General features: G+C 34.7%; 4 protein-coding genes across 6 annotated transcripts; 1 reads left to right on the forward strand and 3 right to left on the reverse strand.

The window, feature by feature from the left end:
- Positions 1-781: 781 nt before the first annotated feature.
- LOC143466276 (uncharacterized) lies at positions 782-2778 on the reverse strand. Its single transcript, XM_076964936.1, has 5 exons — positions 2619-2778; positions 2254-2392; positions 1833-2071; positions 1535-1673; positions 782-1159 (listed from the first exon to the last, which is right to left on the reverse strand). The coding sequence occupies exons 1-5, from the start codon at positions 2725-2727 to the stop codon at positions 883-885; spliced, it is 903 nt and encodes a 300-aa protein (XP_076821051.1). The 5' UTR covers positions 2728-2778; the 3' UTR covers positions 782-882.
- Positions 2779-7215: 4437 nt separating this feature from the next.
- On the reverse strand, positions 7216-9221 carry LOC143466279 (uncharacterized). Its single transcript, XM_076964940.1, has 5 exons — positions 9084-9221; positions 8720-8858; positions 8290-8528; positions 7991-8129; positions 7216-7602 (listed from the first exon to the last, which is right to left on the reverse strand). The coding sequence occupies exons 1-5, from the start codon at positions 9190-9192 to the stop codon at positions 7326-7328; spliced, it is 903 nt and encodes a 300-aa protein (XP_076821055.1). The 5' UTR covers positions 9193-9221; the 3' UTR covers positions 7216-7325.
- Positions 9222-11424: 2203 nt separating this feature from the next.
- LOC143466277 (C-type mannose receptor 2-like) lies at positions 11425-26075 on the reverse strand. 3 transcript variants are annotated; one of them, XM_076964938.1, is made up of 5 exons: positions 25938-26075; positions 15208-15346; positions 14778-15016; positions 14479-14617; positions 11425-11824 (listed from the first exon to the last, which is right to left on the reverse strand). In XM_076964938.1, the coding sequence occupies exons 1-5, from the start codon at positions 26044-26046 to the stop codon at positions 11548-11550; spliced, it is 903 nt and encodes a 300-aa protein (XP_076821053.1). In that variant the 5' UTR covers positions 26047-26075; the 3' UTR covers positions 11425-11547. The 3 variants fall into 3 exon arrangements, with proteins under 3 accessions (XP_076821053.1, XP_076821054.1, XP_076821052.1); XM_076964939.1 differs by lacking the exon at positions 11425-11824 and adding an exon at positions 13706-14093; XM_076964937.1 differs by lacking the exons at positions 11425-11824; positions 14479-14617; positions 14778-15016; positions 15208-15346 and adding exons at positions 24073-24460; positions 24846-24984; positions 25145-25383; positions 25574-25712.
- On the forward strand, positions 18938-21142 carry LOC143466280 (C-type mannose receptor 2-like). The gene is made up of 5 exons (XM_076964941.1): positions 18938-19098; positions 19324-19462; positions 19647-19879; positions 20038-20176; positions 20760-21142. Exons 1-5 carry the CDS (start codon positions 18990-18992, stop codon positions 21034-21036), a joined length of 897 nt encoding a protein of 298 aa, XP_076821056.1. The 5' UTR covers positions 18938-18989; the 3' UTR covers positions 21037-21142.
- Positions 26076-26161: the final 86 nt, after the last annotated feature.

Genomic DNA, 26161 nt, shown 5'->3' on the forward strand with positions numbered 1-26161 from the left:
GTCGTTGCTTTCCACAATTTCTCAACGTAACTTTGATAATAAATTTGCTGCCTGCCACAGAAAATTGTTATCTTGATTTTTTACTGACTGGGTTCCACTACCGCAAGTTACGGAACATGTTTCGAAGCTTGTCCACGGTCCCCAAACGCAGTTGACAGGACAACAGCCGTTATTGCAGGATGTCGAAGACGTGGATAAACTGGGGTAGCCGGACCCGCCACAGAAAGCAGTGACAGCGTATCCCCTTGATCTTGTTCGCGTTCCGAACCCGCAGGTGGCTGAGCAACTTCTCCAGTTTCCCCAAGAAGCTCATTGACAGCTTCTTGGGCAGCAGTTGTTGTTGCAACTTCTCGCTGCGGTATATTATTTTGTAAAAAATTAATTATCATTTTGCTTCTCACAATGCAGACGAAAAATCAAAATGTGCGTAAACTGTAACAATCACTAAGAAAGTCCAAGCTTTTTTTTCGTTGCTCTTGTATTCGTAAGTAAACTAGTATCACTTAACCTAAATGTCTTATAGTTATAACTAAATAATAAATTTAATTTTAATTTGAAATATTTTTTAATGCGTGATCGGGTCACTGCCAACTGTTATTTAACATTTCGAAGTCATTGCCGTAGGTCTTTATAATCCTAAGAGCAACATCGTGTTCTTGTTTGCGCATTTATAAGCAGTTATTATTAATATTCGATATTTAGTTTGCTTAAGATACTTTTTAGAGTATATTGTATGATTGATCTATCTCAGTCATACAATTGAAGTATCCATTCCTTTCAGTTTATTATTTCTTTGTATTTTCATCAGTTCCAAAGCGTATATTCACACACCAACGCCAAATGTACTGAAATCTCTGAATACACTCAAACAAATCCAAACATTTACTTTGAATGCGTAATGATCGGTATTTCACATAAGCCATTCGTTTCGAAACTGCAAACTCGGTCGTTTGTTCGAAGATCATACTGAAGAAGAATCTCTCCACATTCTTCGTTACCAGCTGTGTTGTCAGGTTGTCGTGGGTTTTCTATCCAGTGGGTATTTTCTCGGGTAGACGAAGTAACCGTACGATCTGCCCAAACCCACTTTTGACCACCGCCAATCAAATCACGTAAACCGATCCAAGCTCCATCAAAGCCCAACGCTTGCTGAATTGGGCTGTGAGAACAATAACAAAATAAGTTGTTAACCTGATAGTATAAAAATTGTAAATACTCTTTTTGAAATCTCAAAAAATTACATTTACTTTTTTCTACAAATTTTGTTAATGTCAAATTGTGATTTAGCTTAGTGCTGGATTTTGCTTATAATCATTCAAAAAATTAGGTTTATAAAGCAAATAATCGGCCAACACTTAATAAATTAAGAGTTAACAGTATAGAGTAATTGTAATTCTACAAAAGCAGTGATCTGTGTTAACCACTGCAATAAAATAAAATAAAATAATTTAAGCCTATAAAGTTAATGCTTCTTTCAGGAAAAGAAGGTTTCGTTTTCATATATTATCCAATACAGTAAAAAAAGTTTACTTACGCTCTTAAGGAGAAGTCCTGCATTCCAACAGCTGCAAGGTCGCCACCCACATTTGCACATTCGTTGCGAGTGTTGGTCCACGTGCCTTTTGACGTCAGCATATATCGATATCCATTGCCAGCGACGTAGCCTTGTCTATCTAATATAGATACGAGATACTGAAATCAAGTTTTATAGACAATAGCCGAAGATTAGTTAGAAACATTCACAATTAGATAACTGTATTTGGCCAATTAACTGATTAATCATCGTTGTAATTATATAATTATTTGTTTTGTTTTTATTTTACTGTATTTACTATGTTCACATAATCCGTATCTGATCCCACTGCATGAAACGTCGTTTGTACCAAGACTGTCAGCGTAAATGATCTCGCCGCAGTTTTCGTTACCACCCGTGTTAGATGGTTGTTTTGGATTTTGTGTCCAATGAGTGTTTCCTGATGTAGATGCAGTTTTGTCGACCCAAACCCAGCTGTTGTCTTCTTTGCTCAATCCTACCCACGCTTTGTCGAATTTGAAAGTTTTTTGTAGGGTGCTATATAGCAAGAGAAAATAGGAAATCCTTTGATTATAACAAATAATAATTTTTAGCTATAATCTACAAATATTAGATTTTCAAATACTTTTTAAACACAACTAACTCTTGATCAAATTACGAAAACGTTTTTTTAAACGTTGTTAAAAAATTTAAAAAACGTTGAAGAAAGTTGAATTCACCTTCTTAAAGAAAAATCCCTCACTCTAACCGCGAGGTCACCTCCATAACTTTTGCATTCATCACGGGCTTGCTGAAAAGTCTTTTGTTGGGTCAAATAGTAGTAATACCCGCTTCCACTGTAAACCTCCCTCCATTCTCCTGTTATCAATATATTATATATTATGTGGCTATGTCGTTATATGATATTTAGTTTAGATCATGTTGTGGTACAAAAATACTTATTACACGCTGTCAAAAGAAACCAAGGAAATTGAATGCTGCAATATTTCAAGGATTCAAGTAAAAGGTGTCATGAATTTGAATATAAAAGTTTGAATATATACATTTAGATATCCTAATAAACAATTATAAAAACTCCACATACCGGTCAATACGTAGTCAGCGAAATCACCAATCAAAAGACTTGCGGAAAAGTGAAGAAAACTTAAGACAAAACATAGTGTAAATCCTAACCCTAATCTGCCGTACTTCATTTTGAAACTTATGACTGGATGAACGTTTGCTGTAGCCTACTATGAATTACATGCAAGCAACGAGAAGTTATATAGTAATATGGAACGGTATCAATCAAGTAACTGTCACAAGAAATGAATTGGTTTAATGTGACTGGAACGAAATGCGGTTGTCACAATAATGATATATGCTCCACATAAAGATCAAGCTTCTCCATATACAACTAAACATCGTTAATGTTGATCAAAATGTGTAAATTATTCCTACAGCCAGATGCCTGTTTTTGCATCCATACCTTTTAAAATGCATTTCTTAAAATACGATGTAGTTGCGAAACGCCGACGTCAAGTCTGAAAAATGTGACTAAGCAAACAATAAGATAGTGCTCAAAACAAGTGAGACAATGTAGAAGAAAAACATTTTGTCAAACTGCACAGCATTCTGCAGAAGCTCCCACACAGTTTGCAACCACGAAATTAGCCCAAATCCCAAAAACTTTGGGACTTACTGTACTACAAGTAGCGATGAAACGATTCAAACGGCACGCTCAGAGCTCTCAAATTATGACACATCGCTTTATCAGTCTGAAAATACTCCCGGAAACCAACGTGAAATGTGACTTCAGTAGCGATCACGTTTCCTTGTGCACTACACTATGAAGCCAAACTTTACAGACAAATGTCCCCATTATTTTCTCAAGACTTTGAGGCTTTGCAGACATTTGTGAAAAATAAATTAAATATTTATTAAATTGTATAGAGTAAACTTGATTTTGATGACCCGTGAGTGCGAATTAAAGAACACCAGAACCAAGCAAGCTTGATTGACCAATTCATGGAACAAGGCAATGGGTTCCAAGAAAATCCTTACCGTTTCATAGAAATTCACTTCACATGTTTTCGAAACTTTAAACGATAGATGTTCGAGTTCATAAATCAAATCATGCATCTTTCATGGTACTGAGTAGAATCAACGTAATTCTTGGAAACTAAGCATTTCATCGATTTTGCAAAGTTTTTTGAAAATGTTTATCGTAACGGAACGCACCATGGCAATCAATTATATCTGAGTTTGCTCTTCGTATAATAAATTAAGACAATTCTGGGAAAATTCGGAAATTTCGTCGAAACAGAGACCGCGTTTCCAGGAATGGATTACAGGTTGATTTCGGTTCAACTTTAACGGCGGTTAATCACTGCTGGATAATCTAAGCTTTAGTGGAATATTTTGTCCGTTTTTGCAAGATTTGAGTTGTGTTATATGTTTTTATTGGTGTATTGGTTTATTGGTTTTAGTTACTACATAAATGCTCTTAATATTTACCTATTTTAAATTCTGCTTCCTTGCTTAGAATGTGGCTGACAACACCTGTATGCGGTTTGAACGAAAGTTTAACGACGTATTTAAATATTTGCTTTTCTACCTAAACAGAAAGTCTTCGGTCAAAATATCTAGACAATTTCTTTCAACGTTTAATGAGCTTTGAACTGCATTTTAAAGGGCACACTTATAACAATATATGCTTACTTATAAGTTTAAAACCATTCTCAGGTATTGTAAAAAAGGTTACAAAGCAATGAAACGTTTTTCAGCATATATTTAAAATTTAACTTCTCGCTGCGAGAAGCTTGCAACTCCCACACGAACGTTGTGATCTTGTAACTATAGGTAACTGAGTACCACCGCCGCTAGGTTGAGAACAAGATCCCCAAACCCATTGTCAAGGAGAGAAATCACATCTTCGTCGTCGCCTTCTCTTGCAATTAATGAATTTTCTTAATTTGTTTTTTTTGCCCAGAAAAGGTTCTATATTATTTTACAACAAATTATCTATTTGCTTCCCTCCATGCCGACGACAAATCAAAATGTGCGCAAACTGCAACCAGCACTAACAAAGTCAAAGCTTCGTTTCTTTGCTCTTGTATACGTAGGTAAACTAAAACCACTTAACCTAAATGTCTTATAACTACATAATAAAATTATTTTTAAATTGAAATGTTTTTTAATGCGTGATCGGGTCTCTGCCAACTGTTATTTAACATTTTGAAGTTATTATCGTAGGTCTTTATAATCCTAAAAGCGACATCGTGTTCTTGCTTGCGTATTTATAAGCAGTTATTATTAATATTTGATATTTAGCTTGTTTAAGATACTTTTTAGAGTATATATTATGACTGATCTATCTCAGTCATACAATTGAATTTTCCATTCCTTATGTTTATTATTTCTTTGTATTTTCATCAGTTCCAAAGCGTATTTTCACACACCAACGCCAAATGTACTGAAATCTCTGAATACAATCAAATAAACCCACGCATTTACGTGTACGGCATTATGATCGGTATTTCACATAAGCCATTTGTTTCGGCACTGCAAGCTCGGTCGTTTGTGCGAAGGTCATATTCAAGAAGAATCTCTCCACATTTTTCGTTACCAGCACTATTTGAAGGTTGTCGTGGATTTTCTATCCAGTGGGTATTTTCTCGGGTAGACGAAGTAACCGTACTATCCGTCCAAATCCAGTCTTGACCACCGCCAATCAAGTCAATTAAACCGATCCAAGCTCCATCAAAGCCCAACGCTTGCTGAATTGGGCTGTGGAAACATTAACAAAATACGTCGTTAACCTGATAACCTTAACCTAAAATAAGTTGTTAACTTGATAAGTATAAAAATTGTAAAATTTGAAATCTCAAAAAATTGCATTTACTTTTTATACAAATTTTGTTAATGCGATGTATAATGTAAAATTGTGGTTTAGCTTAGTACTGGTCTTTGCTTATAATCAATCAAAAAATTAGATTTATAAAGCAAATAATGGACAAATACTTAATAAATTAAAAGTTATTATTATATAGTTATTGTAATTCAGCAAAAGCACTAATCCGTGTTAAAACTGAAATAAGAGTAAATTAAACAATCAAAGCATATATAGTTAATGCTTCTTTTAGGAAAGGAAGGTTTCGTTTTTATATTTTATCTAATACAGTAAAAAATGTATACTCACGCCCTTAAGGAGAAGCTGGAACCACCACAAGTTTTAGTTTTTTGTTTATTGTCAAAGTTGTCAATAAGATAAAATTGCTTTAAAACCTGTTATAAAGTTTTTTTTAACTGCAGCGCGATGTGAAGCAGAATACACCTAGATACAGTTCATTTTCTTATAATATTTTTTGTGACACTTTTAAAGTATTTCCTCTTAAAACATTTTTATTGTTTGTAGGGACTCTTTCATATACGATTTAAACTATAAAAATTTGGTCACTTGGTTTTATAATATTTTACATACTGAAACCGTAACTTCTACTTAAGGATATTGATGTGATTTTGGAGCGTCGTTGGAATATAAGTATGGTCATTGTGTTTGTAAGAGAGTAAAGTTTTTTGTTTAAAAGAATTTCCTGAAAAATTTAAATCGTTTAAAAATAGCCTAAATTAAAATTACTTTAGTGCGTTATGCCTACGTATAAGAAACTCCATTAATTCTAATTTTTGAAAACTTTAAAATTATAAACGACAAAAAGCAATGTTTTGACGGTTCAGTATCGGAGCGCTTATAAAGCGCATTACATAGAGCATTTCTGCGAGCCGTGCTCAAGAATAATAATCAGCAGCGCTTTCGTTCGTCGTCACACTGCGTGATCTTGACTGCATTCCACCACCGCAAGTTACAGAACATGTTTCGAAGCTTATCCACGGTCCCCAAACGCAGTTGACAGGACAACAGCCGTTATTGCAGGATGTCGAAGATTTAGGTAAACCCGGTCAGCCGGACCTCCCACAGAAAGCAGTGAAAGCGTATCCCCTTGATCTTGTTCGCGTTCCCAACCCGCAGGTGGCTGAACAACTTCTCCAGCTTCCCCAAGATGCTCATTGACAGCTTCTTGGGCAGCAGTTGTTGTTGCAACTTCTTGCTGCGTGAAGGTTGCAACTCCCACACGAACCTTGTGATCTTGTAATTATAGGTGACTGAGTACCACCGCCACAAGATTGAGAACAAGATACCCAAACTCATTGGCATGGAGAGAAATCACATCTTCGTCGTCGACTTCTCTTGCAATTAATGAATTTGCTTTATTTGTTTATTTTTTGCCACGAAAAGTTTGTATATTGTTTTACAACAAATTATCATTTTGCTTCCCACCATGCATACGACAAATCAAAATGTGCGCAAACTGCAACAATCACTAACAAAGTCCAAGCTTTCCTTTCGTTGCTCTTGTATTCGTAGGTAAACTAAAATCACTTAACCTAAATGTCTTATAACTAAATAATGAAACTTATTTTAAATTTATATGTTTTTTAATGCGTGAACGGGTCTCTGCAATTTGTTATTTAACATTTTGAAGTTATTGTCGTAGGTCTTTATAACCCTAAAAGCGACATCGTGCTCTTGCTTGCCCATTTATAAGCAGTTATTATTAATATTCGATATTTAGTTTGTTTAACATACTTTTAGAGTATATTTTATCATCGATCTATCTCAATCATACAATTGAATTTTCCATTCCTTTCCGTTTATTATTTCTTTGTATTTTCATCAGTTCCAAAGCGTATATTCACACACCAACGCCAAATGTTCGGAAAACTCTGAATACATTCAAACAAATCCACACATTTACGAGTATCGCGTTATGATCGGTATTTCACATAAGCCATTTGTTTCGAAGCTGCAAACTCGGTCGTTTGTGCGAAGTTCATACTGAAGAAGAATCTCTCCACATTTTTCGTTACCACCACTATTTGAAGGTTGTCGTGGATTTTCTATCCAGTGGGTATTTTCTCGGGTAGACGAAGTAACCGTAGAGTCCGCCCAAACCCAGTTTTGACCACCGCCAATCAAGTCAACTAAACCGATCCAAGCTTCATCAAAGCCCAACGCTTGCTGAATTGGGCTGTGGAAACATTAACAAAATACGATGTTAAATCGATTGTATAAAAATTGTAAATACCCTTTTGAAATCTCAAAAAATTACATTTAGTTCTTTATACAAATTTTGTTAATGCGATGTATAATGTCAAATTGTGGGTTAGCTTAGTACTGGATTTTGCTTATAATCATTCAAAAAATTAGGTTTATAAAGCAATTAATCGACAAACACTTAATAAATTAAGAGTTAATATTATAGAGTAATTGTAATTCTGCAAAAGCAGTGATCTGTGTTAACCTGCACTGCAATAAGAGAAAATAAAATAATTTAAGCATATAAAGTTAATGTTTCCTTCAGGAAAGGGGGTTTCGTTAATATATGTTATTCAATACAGTAAAAAATGTTTACTTACGCTCTTAAGGAGAAGTCCTTCATTCCAACAGCTGCAAGGTCGCCACCCACATTTACACATTCGGTGCGAGTGTTGTCCCACGTGCCTTTTGACGTCAGCATATAACGATATCCATTGCCAGCGTCGTAACCTTGTCTATCTGATATGAGGTAAAAGATACTGAAACTAAGTTTTATGGAAAATAGGTGACGATTAGTTAGAAACATTCACAAATTGATGACTATATTTGGCCAATAAACTGATTAATCATCGTTGTAATTATGTAATTATATGTATTGTTTTTTTACTATTATATTTACTATGTTCACATAATCCGTATTTGGGAGAACTGCATTCAACGTCGTTTGTGCGAAGACTGTAGGAGTCAATAATCTCGCCGCAGTTTTCGTTACCACCCGAGTTGGAAGGTTGTTGTGGATTTTGTATCCAATGGGTGTTTCCTGATGTAGATGAAGTCTTATCGACCCAAACCCAGCTGTTGTCTTCTTTCATCAATCCTACCCACGCATGATCGAAAGTGAAAGTTTGTTGTAGGGTGCTATATAGCAAGAGAAAATAGGAAAACCTTTAATTATGACAAATAATAAATTTAAGTAATAGTCTACAAATGTTAGATTTTAACATAATTTCTAAACACAACTAACTCTAACTAACTCTTCATTAAATTGCAAAAACGTTTTTTAATCATTGTTAAAAAATTTGAAAAACGTTGAGGAAAGTTCAAATCACCTTCTTAAAGAAAAATCCCTCACTCTGACCGCGAGGTCGCCTCCATAACTTTTACATTCATCACGAGCCTGCTGAAAAGTCTTTTTTTGGGTCAAAAAGTAGTAATACCCGCTTCCACTGTAAACCTCCCTCCATTCTCCTATCATCAATTTATTATATATTATGTGGCTATGACGTTATATGATATTTAGTTTAGATCATGTTGTGGTACAAAAATACTCATAACAAGCCGTCAACAGAAACCATGGAGATTGAATGCTGCAATATGTGAAGGATTCAAGTAAAAGGTGTCATGAATTTTAATATAAAGTTTGAATATAAACTTTTAGATATCCTAATAAACAATTATAAAAACTCCACTTACCGGTCAATACGTTGTCAGAGTATGGATCAATCAAAAAACTTTCAGAAAAGTGAAGATAACTTAAGACAAAACATAGTGAAAGTCCTAACCCTAATCTGCCGTATTTCATTTTGAAACTTATGACTGGCCGAAATTTTACAGTAGCCTACTATAAAATAGATGCAGGCAACGAAAAGTTATATAGTAATGTTGAACGGCATCAATCAAGCAACTGTCACAAGAAAAGAATTGGTTTAGTGTGACAATTTCCGAATATGTATTTTCCAGGAACGAAATGCGGTTGTCACAATAATGATATATGCTCCACATATATATCAAGCTTCCCCATATGCAACTAAACATCGTTAAAGTTGATCAAAATGGGTAAATTATTCCTACAGCCTGATGCCTGTTTTGGCATCTATACGTTTAAAAATGCATATTTTTAAATACGATGTAGTTGCGAAACGCTGACGTCAAGTATGACAAATGTGAGTAAGCAAACAGTAAGATTGTGCTCAAAACAAGTGAGACAATGTAAACGAAAAAGATTTTGTCAAACTGCACAGCATTCTGCAGAAGTTCCGACACAGTTTGCAACCACGAAATTATCCCAAATCCCAAAATCATGGGCCTGGCTGTAGTACAGGTAGCGATGAAACGATTCAAACGGCACGGACAGAGCTCTCAAATTATGACACATCGCTTTATCAGTCTGCAAGTACTCCGGAAAGCATCGTGAAATTTTAACTTCAGTAGCAATCACGTTTCATTGTGCACTACTCTATTGCACACTGCACTTTCATTGTGACACTAAAGTTTACAGAAAAATAACCCCATTAATTTCTGAAAACTTTGAGGCGTTGCAGACATTTGTGAAAAATAAATTAAATATTTATTAAATTGTATGGAGTAAACTTGAGTTTGATAAACGGTGAGTGCGAATTAAAGAATACCAGAACCAAGCAAGACTGATTGATCAATTCATGGAACAAGGCAATGGGTTCCAAGAAAATCCTTACCATTTCATAGAAATTCACTTAACATGTTTTCGAAATTTTAAACGATAGATGTTTGAGTTCATAAATAAAATCATGCATCTTTCATGGTGCTGAGTAGAATCAAGGTAATTCTTGGAAACTGAGTATTTCATCGAATTTTATAAACGTTTTGTTGGAAAAGTGTATTCGAACGGAACGCACCATGGCAATCAATTATATCTGAGTTTGCTCTTCGTATAATAAATTAAAACAATTCTGGGAACATTCGCAATTTTCACCGAAACAGAGACCGCTTTCCAGGAATGGATTACAAGTTGATTTTGGTTCAACTTTAACGGCGGTTAATCACTGCTGGATAACCTAAGCTTTAGTTGAATATCTGGTCCGTTTTTGCAAGATTTGCGTTGTGTTATAAGTTTTTATTGGTGTATTGGTTTTAGTGACTACATAAATGCTCTTAATATTTACCTATTTTAAATCCTGCTTCCTTGCTTAGAATGTGGCTGACAACACCTGTCTGCGGTTTGAAACAAAAGTTTATCGACGTATTTAAATATTTGCTTTTCTACCTAAACAGAAAGTCTTCGGTCAAAATATCTAGACAATTTAGTTGAAAATTGCTTTCAACCTTTAATGAGCTTTGAATTGCATTTTAAAGGGCACACTTATAATAATATATACTTACATATAAGTTTAAAACCATTCTCAGGTATTGTAAAAAGGTTACAAAGCAATGAAATGTTCTTCAGCAAATATTTAAAATTTAACTTCTCGCTGCGGGAAGATTGCAAATCCCACACGAACGTTGTGATCTTGTAACTATAGGGGACTGAGTACCACCGCCGCTAGGTTGAGAACAAGATCCCCAAACCCATTGTCAAGGAGAAAAATCACATCTTTGTCGTCACCTTCTCTTGCAATTAATTTATTTGCTTTATTTGTTTATTTTTTGCCACGAAAAATTTGTATATTGTTTTACAAAAAATTATCATTTTGCTTCCCACCATGCAGACGAAAAATCAAAATGTGCGCAAACTGCAACCAGCACTAACAAAGTCAAAGCTTCGTTTCTTTGCTCTTGTATTCGTAGGTAAACTAAAATCACTTAACCTAAATGTCTTATAACTACATAATAAAATTATTTTTAAATTGAAATGATTTTTAATGCGTGATAGGGTCTCTGCAAACTGTTATTTAACATTTTGAAGTTATTATCGTAGGTCTTTATAATCCTAAAAGCAACATCGTGTTCTTGCTTGCGTATTTATAAGCAGTTATTATTAACTTTCGATATTTAGCTTGTTTAAGATACTTTTTAGAGTATAAATTATGATTATGACTGATCTATCTCACTCATACAATTGAATTTTTCTTTCCTTTCCGTTTATTATTTCTTTGTATTTTCATCAGTTCCAAAGCGTATATTCACACACCAACGCCAAATGTACTGAAATCTCTGAATACAATCAAACAAACCCACGCATTTACGTGTACCGCATTATGATCGGTATTTCACATAAGCCATTTGTTTCGGCACTGCAAGCTCGGTCGTTTGTGCGAAGGTCATACTGAAGAAGAATCTCTCCACATTTTTCGTTACCAGCACTATTTGAAGGTTGTCGTGGATTTTCTATCCAGTGGGTATTTTCTCGGGTAGACGAAGTAACCGTACTATCCGTCCAAACCCAGTCTTGACCACCGCCAATCAAGTCAATTAAACCGATCCAAGCTCCATCAAAGCCCAACGCTTGCTGAATTGGGCTGTGGAAACATTAACAAAATAAGTTGTTAACTTGATAAGTATAAAAATTGTAAAATTTGAAATCTCAAAAAATTGCATTTACTTTTTATACAAATTTTGTTAATGCGATGTAAAATGTTAAATTGTGGTTTAGCTTAGTACTGGTCTTTGCTTATAATCAATCAAAAAATTAGATTTATAAAGCAAATAATGGACAAATACTTAATAAATTAAAAGTGATTATTATATAGTTATTGTAATTCAGCAAAAGCACTAATTCGTGTTAAAACTGAAATAAGAGTAAATTAAACAATCAAAGCATATATAGTTAATGCTTCTTTTAGGAAAGGAAGGTTTCGTTTTTATATTTTATCTAATACAGTAAAAAATGTATACTCACGCTCTTAAGGAGAAGCTGGAACCACCACAAGTTTTAGTTTTTTGTTTATTGTCAAAGTTGTCAATAAGATAAAATTGCTTTAAAACCTGTTATAAAGTTTTTTTTTAACTGCAGCGCGATGTGAAGCAGAATACACCTAGATACAGTTCATTTTCTTATAATATTTTTTGTGAGACTTTTAAAGTATTTCCTCTTAAAACATTTTCATTGTTTGTAGGGACTCTTTCATATACGATTTAAACTATAAAAATTTGGTCACTTGGTTTTATAATATTTTACATACTGAAACCGTAACTTCTACTTAAGGATATTGATGTGATTTTGGAGCGTCGTTGGAATATAAGTATGGTCATTGTGTTTGTAAGAGACTAAAGTTTTTTGTTTAAAATAATTTCCTGAAAAATTTAAATCGTTTAAAAATAGCCTAAATTAAAATTACTTTAGTGCGTTATGCCTACGTATAAGAAACTCCATTAATTCTAATTTTTGAAAACTTTAAAATTATAAACGACAAAAAGCAATGTTTTGACGGTTCAGTATCGGAGCGCTTATAAAGCGCATTACATAGAGCATTTCTGCGAGCCGTGCTCAAGAATAATAATCAGCAGCGCTTTCGTTCGTCGTCACACTGCGTGATCTTGACTGCATTCCACCACCGCAAGTTACAGAACATGTTTCGAAGCTTGTCCACGGTCCCCAAACGCAGTTGACAGGACAACAGCCGTTATTGCAGGATGTCGAAGATTTAGGTAAACCCGGTCAGCTGGACCTCCCACAGAAAGCAGTGACAGTCTATCCCCTTGATCTTGTTCGCGTTCCCAACCCGCAGGTGGCTGAACAACTTCTCCAGCTTCCCCAAGAAGCCCATTGACAGCTTTTTGGGCAGCAGTTGTTGTTGCAACTTCTTGCTGCGTGAAGGTTGCAACTCCCACACGAACCTTGTGATCTTGTAATTATAGGTGACTGAATACCACCGCCACAAGATTGAGAACAAGATCTCCAAACCCATTGGCATGGAGAGAAATCACATCTTCGTCGTCGACTTCTCTTGCAATTAATGAATTTGCTTTATTTGTTTATTTTTTGCCCCGAAAAGTTTGTATATTGTTTTACAACAAATTATCCACTTGCTTCCCACCATGCATACGACAAATCAAAATGTGCGTAAACTGCAACAAGCACTAACAATGTCCAAGCTTTCCTTTCGTTGTTCTTGTATTCGTAGGTAAACTAAAATCACTTAACCTAAATGTCTTATAACTAAATAATAAAATTGATTTTAAATTGATATGTTTTTTAATGCGTGATCGGGTCACTGCCAACTGTTATTTAACATTTTGAAGTTATTGTCGTAAGTCTTTATAACCCTAAAAGCGACATCGTGCTCTTGTTTGCCCATTTATAAGCAGTTATTATTAATATTCGATATTTAGTTTGTTTAACATACTTTTAGAGTATATTTTATCATCGATCTATCTCAATCATACAATTGAATTTTCCATTCCTTTCCGTTTATTATTTCTTTGTATTTTCATCAGTTCCAAAGCGTATATTCACACACCAACGCCAAATGTTCGGAAAACTCTGAATACATTCAAACAAACCCACATATTTACGAGTATCGCGTTATGATCGGTATTTCACATAAGCCATTTGTTTCGGCACTGCAAACTCGGTCGTTTGTGCGAAGTTCATACTGAAAAAGAATCTCTCCACATTTTTCGTTACCACCACTATTTGAAGGTTGTCGTGGATTTTCTATCCAGTCGGTATTTTCTCGGGTAGACGAAGTAACCGTACTATCCGCCCAAACCCAGTCTTGACAACCGCCAATCAAGTCAACTAAACCGATCCAAGCTTCATCAAAGCCCAACGCTTGCTGAATTGGGCTGTGGAAACATGAACAAAATACGTTGTTAAATCGATTGTATAAAAATTGTAAATACCCTTTTGAAATCTCAAAAAATTACATTTAGTTCTTTATACAAATTTTGTTAATGCGATGTATAATGTAAAATTGTGGGTTAGCTTAGTACTGGCTTTTGCTTATAATCATACAAAAAATTAGGTTTATAAAGCAATTAATCGACAAACACTTAATAAATTAAAAGTTAATATTATAGAGTAATTGTAATTCTGCAAAAACAGTGATCTGTGTTAACCACTGCAATAAGAGAAAATAAAATAATCTAAGCATATAAAGTTAATGTTTCCTTCAGGAAAGGGGGTTTCGTTAATATATATTATCCAATACAGTAAAAAATGTTTACTTACGCTCTTAAGGAGAAGTCCTTCATTCCAACCGCTGCAAGGTCGCCACCCACATTTACACATTCGGTGCGAGTGTTGTCCCACGTGCCTTTTGACGTCAGCATATAACGACATCCATTGCCAGCGTCGTAACCTTGTCTATCTGATATGAGGTACAAGATACTGAAACTAAGTTTTATAGAAAATAGCCAACGATTTGTTAGTAACATTCACAAATTGATGACTATATTTGGCCAATGAACTGATTAATTATCTTTGTAATTATATAATTATTTGTTTTGTTTATATATTACTATATTTACTATGTTCACATAATCCGTATTTAGGAGAACTGCATTCAACGTCGTTTGTGCGAAGACTGTAGGAGTCAATAATCTCGCCGCAGTTTTCGTTACCACCCGTGTTAGATGGTTGTTGTGGATTTTGTATCCAATGGGTGTTTCCTGATGTAGATGAAGTCTTATCGACCCAAACCCAGCTGTTGTCTTCTTTGCTCAATCCTACCCACGCATGATCGAAAGTGAAAGTTTGTTGTAGGGTGCTTTATAGCAAGAGAAAATAGGAAAACCTTTAATTATGACAAATAATAAATTTAAATAATAGTCTACAAATGTTAGATTGTAACATAATTTCTAAACACAACTAACTCTAACTAGCTCTTGGTTAAATTGCAAAAACGTTTTTTAATCATTGTTAAAAAATTTGAAAAACGTTGAGGAAAGTTGAAATCACCTTCGTAAAGCAAAATCCCTCACTCTAACAGCGAGGTCGCCTCCATAACTTTTACATTCATCACGAGCCTGCTGAAAAGTCTTTTTTTGGGTCAAAAAGTAGTAATACCCGCTTCCACTGTAAACCTCCCTCCATTCTCCTATCATCAATATATTATGTATTATGTGGCTATGACGTTATATGATATTTAGTTTAGATCATGTTGTGGTACAAAAATACTCATAACAAGCTGTCAACAGAAACCATGGAAATTGAATGCTGCAATATTTGAAGGATTCAAGTAAAAGATGTCATGAATTTGAATATAAAAGTTTGAATATAAACTTTTAGATATCCTAATAAACAATAATAAAAACTCCATATACCGGTCAATACGTTGTCAGAGAAATCACCAATCAAAAGACTTTCAGAAAAGTGAAAAAAACTCAAGACAAAACATAATGTAAATCCTAACTCTAATGCGCCCTATTTCATTTTGAAACTCTTGACTGGCCGAAAGTTTGCTGTAGCCTACTATGAATTACATGCAGGGAACGAGAAGTTATATAGTAATGTTGAACGGTATCAATCAAGCAACTGTCACAAGACATAAATTGGTTTAAAGTGACATTTACCGAACATGTACTCCTTGTTGCTAGGAACGAAATGCGATTGTCACAATAATGATATATGCTCCACATATAGATCAAGCTTCTCCATATACAACCAAACATCGTTAATGTTGATCAAAGTGGGTAAATATTCCTACAACCAGGTGCCTGTTTTTGCATCTATACATTTAAAAAATGCATTTCTTAAAATACGATGTAGTTGCGAAACGCTGACGTCAAGTCTGACAAATGTGAGTAAGCAAACAATAAGATTGTGCTCAAAACAAGTGAGACAATGTAGACGAAAAACATTTTTTCAAACTGCACAGTATTCTGCAGAAGTTCCGACACAGTTTGCAAATACAAAATTATCCCAAATCCCAAAATCATTGGGCCTGGCTGTAGTACAGGTAGCGATGAAACGATTCAAACGGCACGGTCAGAGCTCTCAAATTATGACACATCGATTTATCAGTCTGAAAATACTCCCGGAAATCAACGTGAAATGTGACTTCAGTAGCAATCATGTTTCATTGTGCACTACACTATGACACCAAAGTTTACAGAAAAATAACCCCATTAATTTCTCAAGACTTTGAGGCGTTGCACACATTTGTGAAAAATAAATTCAATATTTATTAAATTGTACGGAGTAAACTTGAGTTTGATGAACCGTGAGTGCGAATTAAAGAATACCAGAACCAAGCAAGATTGATTGACCAATTCACGGAACAAGGCAATGGGTTCCAAGAAAATCCTTACCGTTTCATGGAAATTCACTTAACATGTTTTCGAAATTTTAAACGATAGATATTCGAGTTCATAAATCAAATCATGCATCTTTCATGGTACTGAGTAAAATCAAGGTAATTCTTGGAAACTGAGCATTTCTTCGAATTTTATAAACGTTTTGTTGGAAAAGTTTATTCGAACGAAACGCACCATGGCAATCAATTATATCTGAGTGTGTTTTTCGTATGATAAATTAATACAATTCCGGGAAAATTCGGAAATTTCGCCGAAACAGATACCGCGTTTCCAGGAATGGATTACAAGTTGATATAGGTTCAACTTTAACGGCGGTTAATCACTGCTGGATAACCTAAGCTTTAGTTGAATATCTTGTTCGTTTTTTCAAGGTTTGAGTTGTTTTATAACTTTTATTTGAATTTTGTAATGATGGTGTGAAGTCGACTGATTATATAGATACTTGGATTTTTATCCTATCAAATTTTATTAAATCGAATATTTTGTCAATATTTAATTTTTTTGTAATGCAAGATGTCAACGAGTGCCTACTGGGAGCATTAATGTGCAGAGGACAAAGTGTACGCAAAAACATTCCCGGTTGATACAAGTGTGACTGTGACAAGGGCTCTCAATACAAGAATGAAAAATGTGTATAAATGTGATTCTATGTGAAGCATTATTCCAAATAAATACAGCAATAAATACCGTTAATCAGAAATACAATAATTTTGAGTTCTGGAACTAAAAAGGTTTTAAATATTAAAGTATTTCCTTTAATAATATTCTGCGATATGGGAGACTATATAATTACATGTAAACGAAATTCTTCTACTTCTTTCTGAAATTTCTTCTTGAAATTAATCTTCTCCATTTGTCATGAGTGCGTAGTGCGAATTCTCCAATTACTCGTTAATTCTCCGTTATAAAAAGTTGCTTATTGCTTATTACAGTACATTTGCTGAGCTCCCTAACATTAATTGCGAAAGTTATGATGATAGCAACCACACAATGAACAATTTTAAATGAGTTTAATTTAAATTCAAAATAGCGTTATAGCCTATACACAGTTTCGGAAACGTGAAACGTTTGTTAGGCTTATACCTTTTTCCTTTATTAAATTTGTTGATATAAATTCTTTTTTTCTGTTTTCATTCTCCAATATTAGTTAATTCATTATATAAAACTAATAAAAATTTATTAAACCTTGGAAACGGACAAGATATTCAAGTAAGGCTTAGGTTATCCAGCAGTGACAAACCGCCGATAAAATTGAACTAAAATCAACTTGTAATCCATTCCTGGAAAGCGGTCTCTGTTTCGGAGAAATTTCCGAATTTTCCCAGAATTGTCTTAATTTATTATACAAAGAGCAAACTCAGATGTAATTGATTGCCATGAGGCGTTTCGTTACGATTTACATTTTCAACAAAACTTTGCAAATTCGATGAAATGTTTAGTTTCCAAGAATTACCTTGATTCTACTCAGTACCATGAAAGATGCATTATTTGATTTATGAACTCGAATATCTATCGTTTAAAATTTCGAAAACATGTTAAGTGAATTTCTATGAAACGGTTAACATTTTCTTGGAAAACGTTGGAATGTTCCATGAATTGGTCAAACAAGTCTGTTTGGTTGTGATGTTTCTCTGTACCCACAAGTAATCAAACTCAAGCTAACTTTACACAATTTAAAAAATATTTAATTCATTTTTCACAAATGTCTGCAAAGTCTAAACGTTTTGAGAAACTAATGGAGATATTCTGCTATAAACTTGGAGTCATTGTGTAGTGCATAATGAAACGTGATTTGATAGTGAAGTCACGTTTCACGTTGATTTCCGGGAGTATTTTCAGACTGATAAAGCGATGTGTCATAACTTGAGAGCTCTGTCTGTTCCATTTGAAGTGTTTCATCGCTACCTGTACTACAGCCAGTCGCAATGATTTTTTAATTTCTTGATTGCAAACTGTGTCGGAACTTTTGCAGAATGCTGTGCAGTTTGACAAAATGTTTTTATCTTACATTTTCTCACTTGTTTTAAGCACTATCTTACTGTTTGCTTACTCACATTTCTCAGACTTGACGTCAGCGTTTCGCAACTACATCGTTTTTTAAAATATACAGTTTTTTTAAACGTATAGATGCAAAGGCCGGCACCTAACTATAGAAATAATTTTCCCATTTTGTTCAACATTTACAATGTTTAGTTGTATATGGAAAACCTTGATCTATATGTAGAGTATATATCATTATTGTGACAACCGCATTTTGTTCCTGGAAAAAAGTAATATATTTTCAGTAAATGTCACATTAAACCAATTCATTTCTGTTGACAGTTGCTTGATTGATACCGTTCAACATTACTATATAACTTCTCGTTGCCTGCATGTATTTTATAGTAGGCTACAGTAAAAGTTCGGCCAATCAAAAGTCTCAAAATGAAGGACGGCGTATTAGAGTTGGGTCTTTCACTATGTTTTGTCTTGAGTTGTCTTCACTTTTCTGAAAGTTTATGGATTGAGCCATACACTGACTTCGCATTGACCGGTTTGTTCAGTTTCTATAAATATTCAATTGGTATAGCTACAAGTATATATGCAAATATTTGTAATTAACTGCATGAACTATTTTACTTTGAGTCTTCAAATAATGCAGCATTTAATTTCCATGGTTTCTGTTGACGGCTTGCAATAAGTTTCCTTGTACTACAACACGAAATACACTAAATACCATATAACGTCATAACCACATTATATTATCCATTTATGACAGGAGAATGGAGAGAGGTTTACAGTGGGAGCAGGTATTACTACTTTTTGACCAAACTAAAGACTTACCAGCAAGCACGTGATGAATGCAGAAGTTATGGAGGTGACCTCGCGGTTAGAGTGAGGGATTTTTCTTTACGAAGGTGAATTCATCATTCGAAAAATTTTTAAAATTTTTTAACAACGTTTAAAGAAAACGTTTTTACGATTTAGTCAAAAGTATTAGTTGTGTTTAGAAAGTATTTTAAAACCTAACATTTGTAGACTATTACTTAAATTTATTATTTTTCATAATCAAAGGTATACCTATTTTCTCTTGCTATAAAGCACTCTACACCAAACTTTCGAATTCGACAAAGCGTGGATAGGATTGAGCAAAGAAGACAACAGCTGGGTTTGGGTCGATAAGACTTCATCTACATCAGGAAACACCCATTGGATACCAGAACAACCTTCTAACACGGGTGGTAACGAAGACTGCGGCGAGATCATTTACTCTGACAATCTTGGCACAAACGACGTTCCATGCAGTGCTTACAGACACGGATTATGTGAACATAGTAAATATAATATCATAAAAACAAAGCATATAATTACATAATTACAACGATGATTAATCTGTTCATTGGCCAAATATAGGCATCATTTTGTAAATGTTTCTAACGAATCGTCACCTATTTTCTGTAAACTTGGTTTCAGTATGTTTTCCTCATATCAGATAGACAAGGTTACGACGCTGGCAATGGATATCGTTATATTCTGACGTCAAAAGGCACGTGGGACGACACTCGCAACGAATGTGTAAAAGAGGGTGGCGATCTTGCAGCTGTTGGAATGAAGGACTTCTCCTTAAGAGCGTAAGTATACATTTTCTACTGTATTGGATGACATATGAAGACGGAACCCCCCTTTCCTGAAAGAATTAGCATCAACTTTTTATATAACACTTGTAGGTCGATTTTAGTACAATATTTGGAAAAAACTTTCGAACCGAACACCTTGCTTTTAAAATAAACATCCTTTCAGTATATAGGTATAGAATATATACACAGTATGTGATACACAGTATATTCTTTGACTACAGTGGTTATCACAAATCACTGCTTTTGCAGAATTACAATTACTATATAATATTAACTCGTAATTTATTAATATTTCTGTTATTTCTTCCTGAAAATATTTTCAAGTTTGATTCGATTATTTGATTTACAAACTTAATTTTTTGAATGATTAGTTGCCTTCATAATTCCTTATGGTAATTTTCGTAGTTTCTCAAATATGACAAAGAGCAAAACTAGCACTAAGCTAACGCACAGTTTGAAATTACACATCGTATAAAAGCAAAATTATATGAAGAACCAAATGCATTTTTGAGATTACCGAACAATTTAAAATTTTTATACTATCAGGTTAACGACGTATTTTGTTCATTTTCCACAGCCCAATTCAGCAAGCGTTGAACTTTGATGAAGCTTGGATCGGTTTACGTGATTTGATCGGCGGTGGTCAAGACTGGGTTTGGGCGGACCCTTCGGTTACTTCGTCTACCCGAGAAAATACCCACTGGATAGAAAACCCACGACAACCTTCAAATAGTGGTGGTAACGAAGAATGTGGAGAGATTATTCTTCAGTATGACCTTCGCACAAACGATCGAGTTTGCAGCTTCGAAACAAATGGTTTATGTGAAATACCGATCATTACGCAATCAAAGTAAATGTGTGGGTTTGTTTGATTGTATTCAGAGATTTCAGTACATTGGCGTTGGTGTGTGAATATACGCTTTGGAACTGATGAAAATACAAAGAAATAATAAACTGAAAGGAATTGAAAATTCAATTGTGTTGAAAAAACTACAGCTTAAGACTTTATTGTATTTTGCAAATTTCTTTGCTATTGTTACACTTGATTTTGCCCTATATTTATTGTGTTTCTCCCTTGCGCCCGATTACGCTTTTTCGCGCTTAGTTAAGCACATGCGTCTTTTTTCGGCTTGTGTCCAACAGGTAGTCGCACTATCAGTTTGATATTGGAGCTCCTGAAATGAGCTGTGTCAACGAAATTTAACTAAACTGTTTTTAAATAAAAGATGTGCCTGTAAATCTGTAAATCTAAGAGTGAGGACAACAAAACGTAACACTGGCGACCACGGCGGGACCTCTTATATACACAGAAGATTTTATCAAGTTTCACTGAAGCATGAATTTTTTTACTCTCCGCCTCGTTACCAGCGTGGCAATAGTTTTTCGTCTTTTCTGAAAGAATTCGAATCCTTCTGCGACAGCATTAAAGCATCGGATTCGGCAAAGAAACATGCATTTCTACAAAACTTGCCGGAAGACATGAGATTCTCCATTACCGATGGTCGTAAAGAACTCTACGAGCTTAGTTATGACGAACGCATTCAACAAGCAAAAGACACGGCTTCAGGATATCTTCACCAAAGCATGATATGCAACAACTCTTTCTGCGCACTCAAGGTTTTGACGAATCTGTAAGAAGCTTTCTTGTAGCTATAACCCAATTGGGAAAAATGGCTTATCCATTCGACGAACAGCATCAAATGCGCAGTAGTGTGCTCTACAACCTACTCGTTCGAGGACTGAGATATCGTTAACAAGCCTCTCAAATCTTACGCGATAACTCTAAAGACGAAAGTAAGTATATGCTAAACACTGTGCAAAAATAACTAATTTAACATGATAAATAGATAATTACAACGTGTGTTGAAAACATGTTTCCTTTAACACCCTTTCACAGATCATACGATGAGTCCGCAGCCCGATCTAAAACAGATTTGAAATGGAAATGTTTTGCTCAGTGCAACACTTTATATTTTTAATGATATAATCTTGACAATATTTAAAAAATTAATTAAAATGTAGATTTTTTAAAAGCAATTGGGCATTAATTATACTCAAGACCACTTACGAAATTAAATGAGTAAATTACTATGAACAAAATGAATTGTCTTGCTTACCAACACATTCTCCATTCTTATACTTGTATTGCTCTTCACAATCGTACCAATATCCTCCAACAGTATTTCTGCAAACGCTGTTTCCTTTGCACTCATCCAACGGTGTTAAACATTCTTCAATATCTACAAATATCGATCGAATAGCTTAACAAACTACTGTATTTGGTAAAGGTACTTCAGATACGAATTTTATTTCGAAAGTTATTAAATTTTAACAAACTACCTTATCAAATCCGCACAGTATTCTATTGCCCGTAAAATCGGTTTTGCATTCGCAGTCGAAAGACTCAGCCCAATTTAAGCAAGTCGCGTTGATATGACAATCGAAAAATGATTTGGAACACTCGTCGATGTCTGTCAGTGATTAGACATAAAAGCATGATGTAAAGTAAGGTATAACTAAAGTTTGGAGACAAATGCTGCACCTTGCTTACCGCGGCAAACTACTTTGCTCCACAATGAAACTAGCAACCAAATCCTCTAATCCCCTACTGATTGTAAAAATCGTTTTAAAACTGAACACAAAGTAAATAACAAATAATGTTTTAATTAACCGTGTAAGCCAAGGCAAACACAATATTCTCACCATCCTTGCAGACCATTTACAGTCCACCGGACAACATATGTCATTACACTTTGCTTTTTCCGACGTTTCACCAATACATTCTTTCCCACCACAAACACCCGGAGTCTTTACTAATCTTGTTCGACCTTTGACGCCTGCACACATTGCCATGAAGGCTCGTTCATATACGATAAGCTTTTAGTGAGATGTTGTTCAGTTTATGTGGCTTGAAATAGTTTCACAAATATTGAAAAGATTTTTTTTTTAAATGCAACATTTCGAAGAGTTTCACTGCAAACCTGAACCGCACGATTTTGAGCAGGCATTCCATTCTCCCCACTCTCCCCATACACAATCAACAGGACAGCATTGAACGTTAAAAAAGTTTGATTTAGTTGATGATCCGGAGCAGCTCGATCCTCCACAACTTGCGTGGGTTGAAATATTCCTTAATCGCGACTGGGTTCCACCACCGCATGTCACGGAACAGGAGCTAAAGTCGCTCCATTGTCCCCACACACATTCATCCGGACAGCACTCAGTGTTACAGGTACGAATTTCTGAAGTCAAACCACTGCATGATGAGCCACCACATCTGGCACCCGTCGTCACAATGTGTGATCTTGACTGCATTCCACCACCGCAAGTTACAGAACATGTTTCGAAGCTTGTCCACGGTCCCCAAACGCAGCTGACAGGACAACAGCCGTTATTGCAGGATGTCGAAGATTTAGGTAAACCCGGTCAGCTGGACCTCCCACAGAAAGCAGTGGCAGTCTATGTTTATTTTTTGCCCCGAAAAGTTTGTATATTGTTTTACAACAAATTATCCATTTGCTTCCCACCATGCCGACGACAAATCAAAATGTGCGTAAACTGCAACAAGCACTAACAAAGTCCAAGCTTTCGTTTCGTTGCTCTTGTATTCGTAGGTAAACTAAAATAACTTAACCTAAATGTCTTATAACTAAATAATAAAATTGATTTTAAATTGATATGTTTTTTAATGCGTGATCGGGTCACTGCCAACTGTTATTTAACATTTTGAAGTTATTGTCGTAAGTCTTTATAACCCTAAAAGCGACATCGTGCTCTTGCTTGCCCATTTATAAGCAGTTATTATTAATATTCGATATTTAGTTTGTTTAACATACTTTTCGAGTATATTTTATCATCGATCTATCTCAATCATACAATTGAATTTTCCATTCCTTTCCGTTTATTATTTCTTTGTATTTTCATCAGTTCCAAAGCGTATATTCACACACCAACGCCAAATGTTCGGAAAACTCTGAATACATTCAAATAAACCCACACATTTACGTGTATCGCGTTATGATCGGTATTTCACATAAGCCATTTGTTTCGAAGCTGCAAACTCGGTCGTTTGTACGAAGATCATACTGAAGAAGAATCTCTCCACATTTTTCGTTACCACCACTATTTGAAGGTTGTCGTGGATTTTCTATCCAGTGGGTATTTTCTCGGGTAGACGAAGTAACCGTAGAGTCCGCCCAAACCCAGTCTTGACCACCGCCAATCAAGTCAACTAAACCGATCCAAGCTTCATCAAAGCCCAACGCTTGCTGAATTGGGCTGTGGAAACATTAACAAAATACGTTGTTAAATCGATTGTATAAAAATTGTAAATACCCTTTTGAAATGTCAAAAAATTACATTTAGTTCTTTATACAAATTTTGTTAATGCGATGTATAATGTAAAATTGTGGGTTAGCTTAGTACTGGCTTTTGCTTATAATCATTCAAAAAATTAGGTTTATAAAGCAATTGATCGACAAACACTTAATAAATTAAGAGTTAATATTATAGAGTAATTGTAATTCAGCAAAAGCAGTGATCTGTGTTAACCACTGCAATAAGAGAAAATAAAATAATTTAAGCATATAAAGTAAATGTTTCCTTCAGGAAAGGGGGTTTCGTTAATATATATTATCCAATACAGTAAAAAATGTTTACTTACGCTCTTAAGGAGAAGTCCTTCATTCCAACAGCTGCAAGGTCGCCACCCACATTTACACATTCGGTGCGAGTGTTGTCCCACGTGCCTTTTGACGTCAGCATATAACGATATCCATTGCCAGCGTCGTAACCTTGTCTATCTGATATGAGGTACAAGATACTGAAACTAAGTTTTATAGAAAATAGCCAACGATTTGTTAGTAACATTCACAAATTGATGACTATATTTGGCCAATAAACTGATTAATCATCGTTGTAATTATATAATTATATGTTTTGTTTTTTTACTATTATATTTACTATGTTCACATAATCCGTATTTAGGAGAACTGCATTCAACGTCGTTTGTGCGAAGACTGTAGGAGTCAATAATCTCGCCGCAGTTTTCGTTACCACCCGAGTTGGAAGGTTGTAGTGGATTTTGTATCCAATGGGTGTTTCCTGATGTAGATGAAGTCTTATCGACCCAAACCCAGGTGTTGTCTTCTTTGCTCAATCCTACCCATGCATGATCGAAAGTGAAAGTTTGTTGTAGGGTGCTATATAGCAAGAGAAAATAGGAAAACCTTTAATTATAAAAAATAATAAATTTAAATAATAATCTACAAATGTTAGATTTTAACATAATTTCTAAACACAACTAACTCTAACTAACTCTTGATTAAATTGCAAAAACGTTTTCAATCATTGTTAAAAAATTTGAAAAACGTTGAGGAAAGTTGAAATCACCTTCGTAAAGAAAAATCCCTCACTCTAACCGCGAGGTCACCTCCATAACTTTTACATTCATCACGAGCCTGCTGAAAAGTCTTTTTTTGGGTCAAAAAGTAGTAATACCCGCTTCCACTGTAAACTTCCCTCCATTCTCCTATCATCAATATATTATGTATTATGTGGCTATGACGTTATATGATATTTAGTTTAGATCATGTTGTGGTACAAAAATACTCATAACAAGCTGTCAACAGAAACCATGGAGATTGAATGCTGCAATATTTGAAGGATTCAAGTAAAAGATGTCATGAATTTTAATATAAAGTTTGAATATAAACTTTTAGATATCCTAATAAACAATTATAAAAACTCCACTTACCGGTCAATACGTTGTCAGAGTATGGATCAATCAAAAAACTTTCAGAAAAGTGAAGAAAACTCAAGACAAAACATAGTGAAAGTCCTAACCCTAATCTTCCGTATTTCATTTTGAAACTCTTGACTGGCCGAAATTTTATTGTAGCCTACTATAAAATAGATGCAGGCAACGAAAAGTTATATAGTAATGTTGAACGGCATCAATCAAGCAACTGTCACAAGAAA

This window comes from Clavelina lepadiformis, chromosome 7, assembly GCF_947623445.1.
Source record: "Clavelina lepadiformis chromosome 7, kaClaLepa1.1, whole genome shotgun sequence".
NCBI lineage: Eukaryota > Metazoa > Chordata > Ascidiacea > Aplousobranchia > Clavelinidae > Clavelina > Clavelina lepadiformis.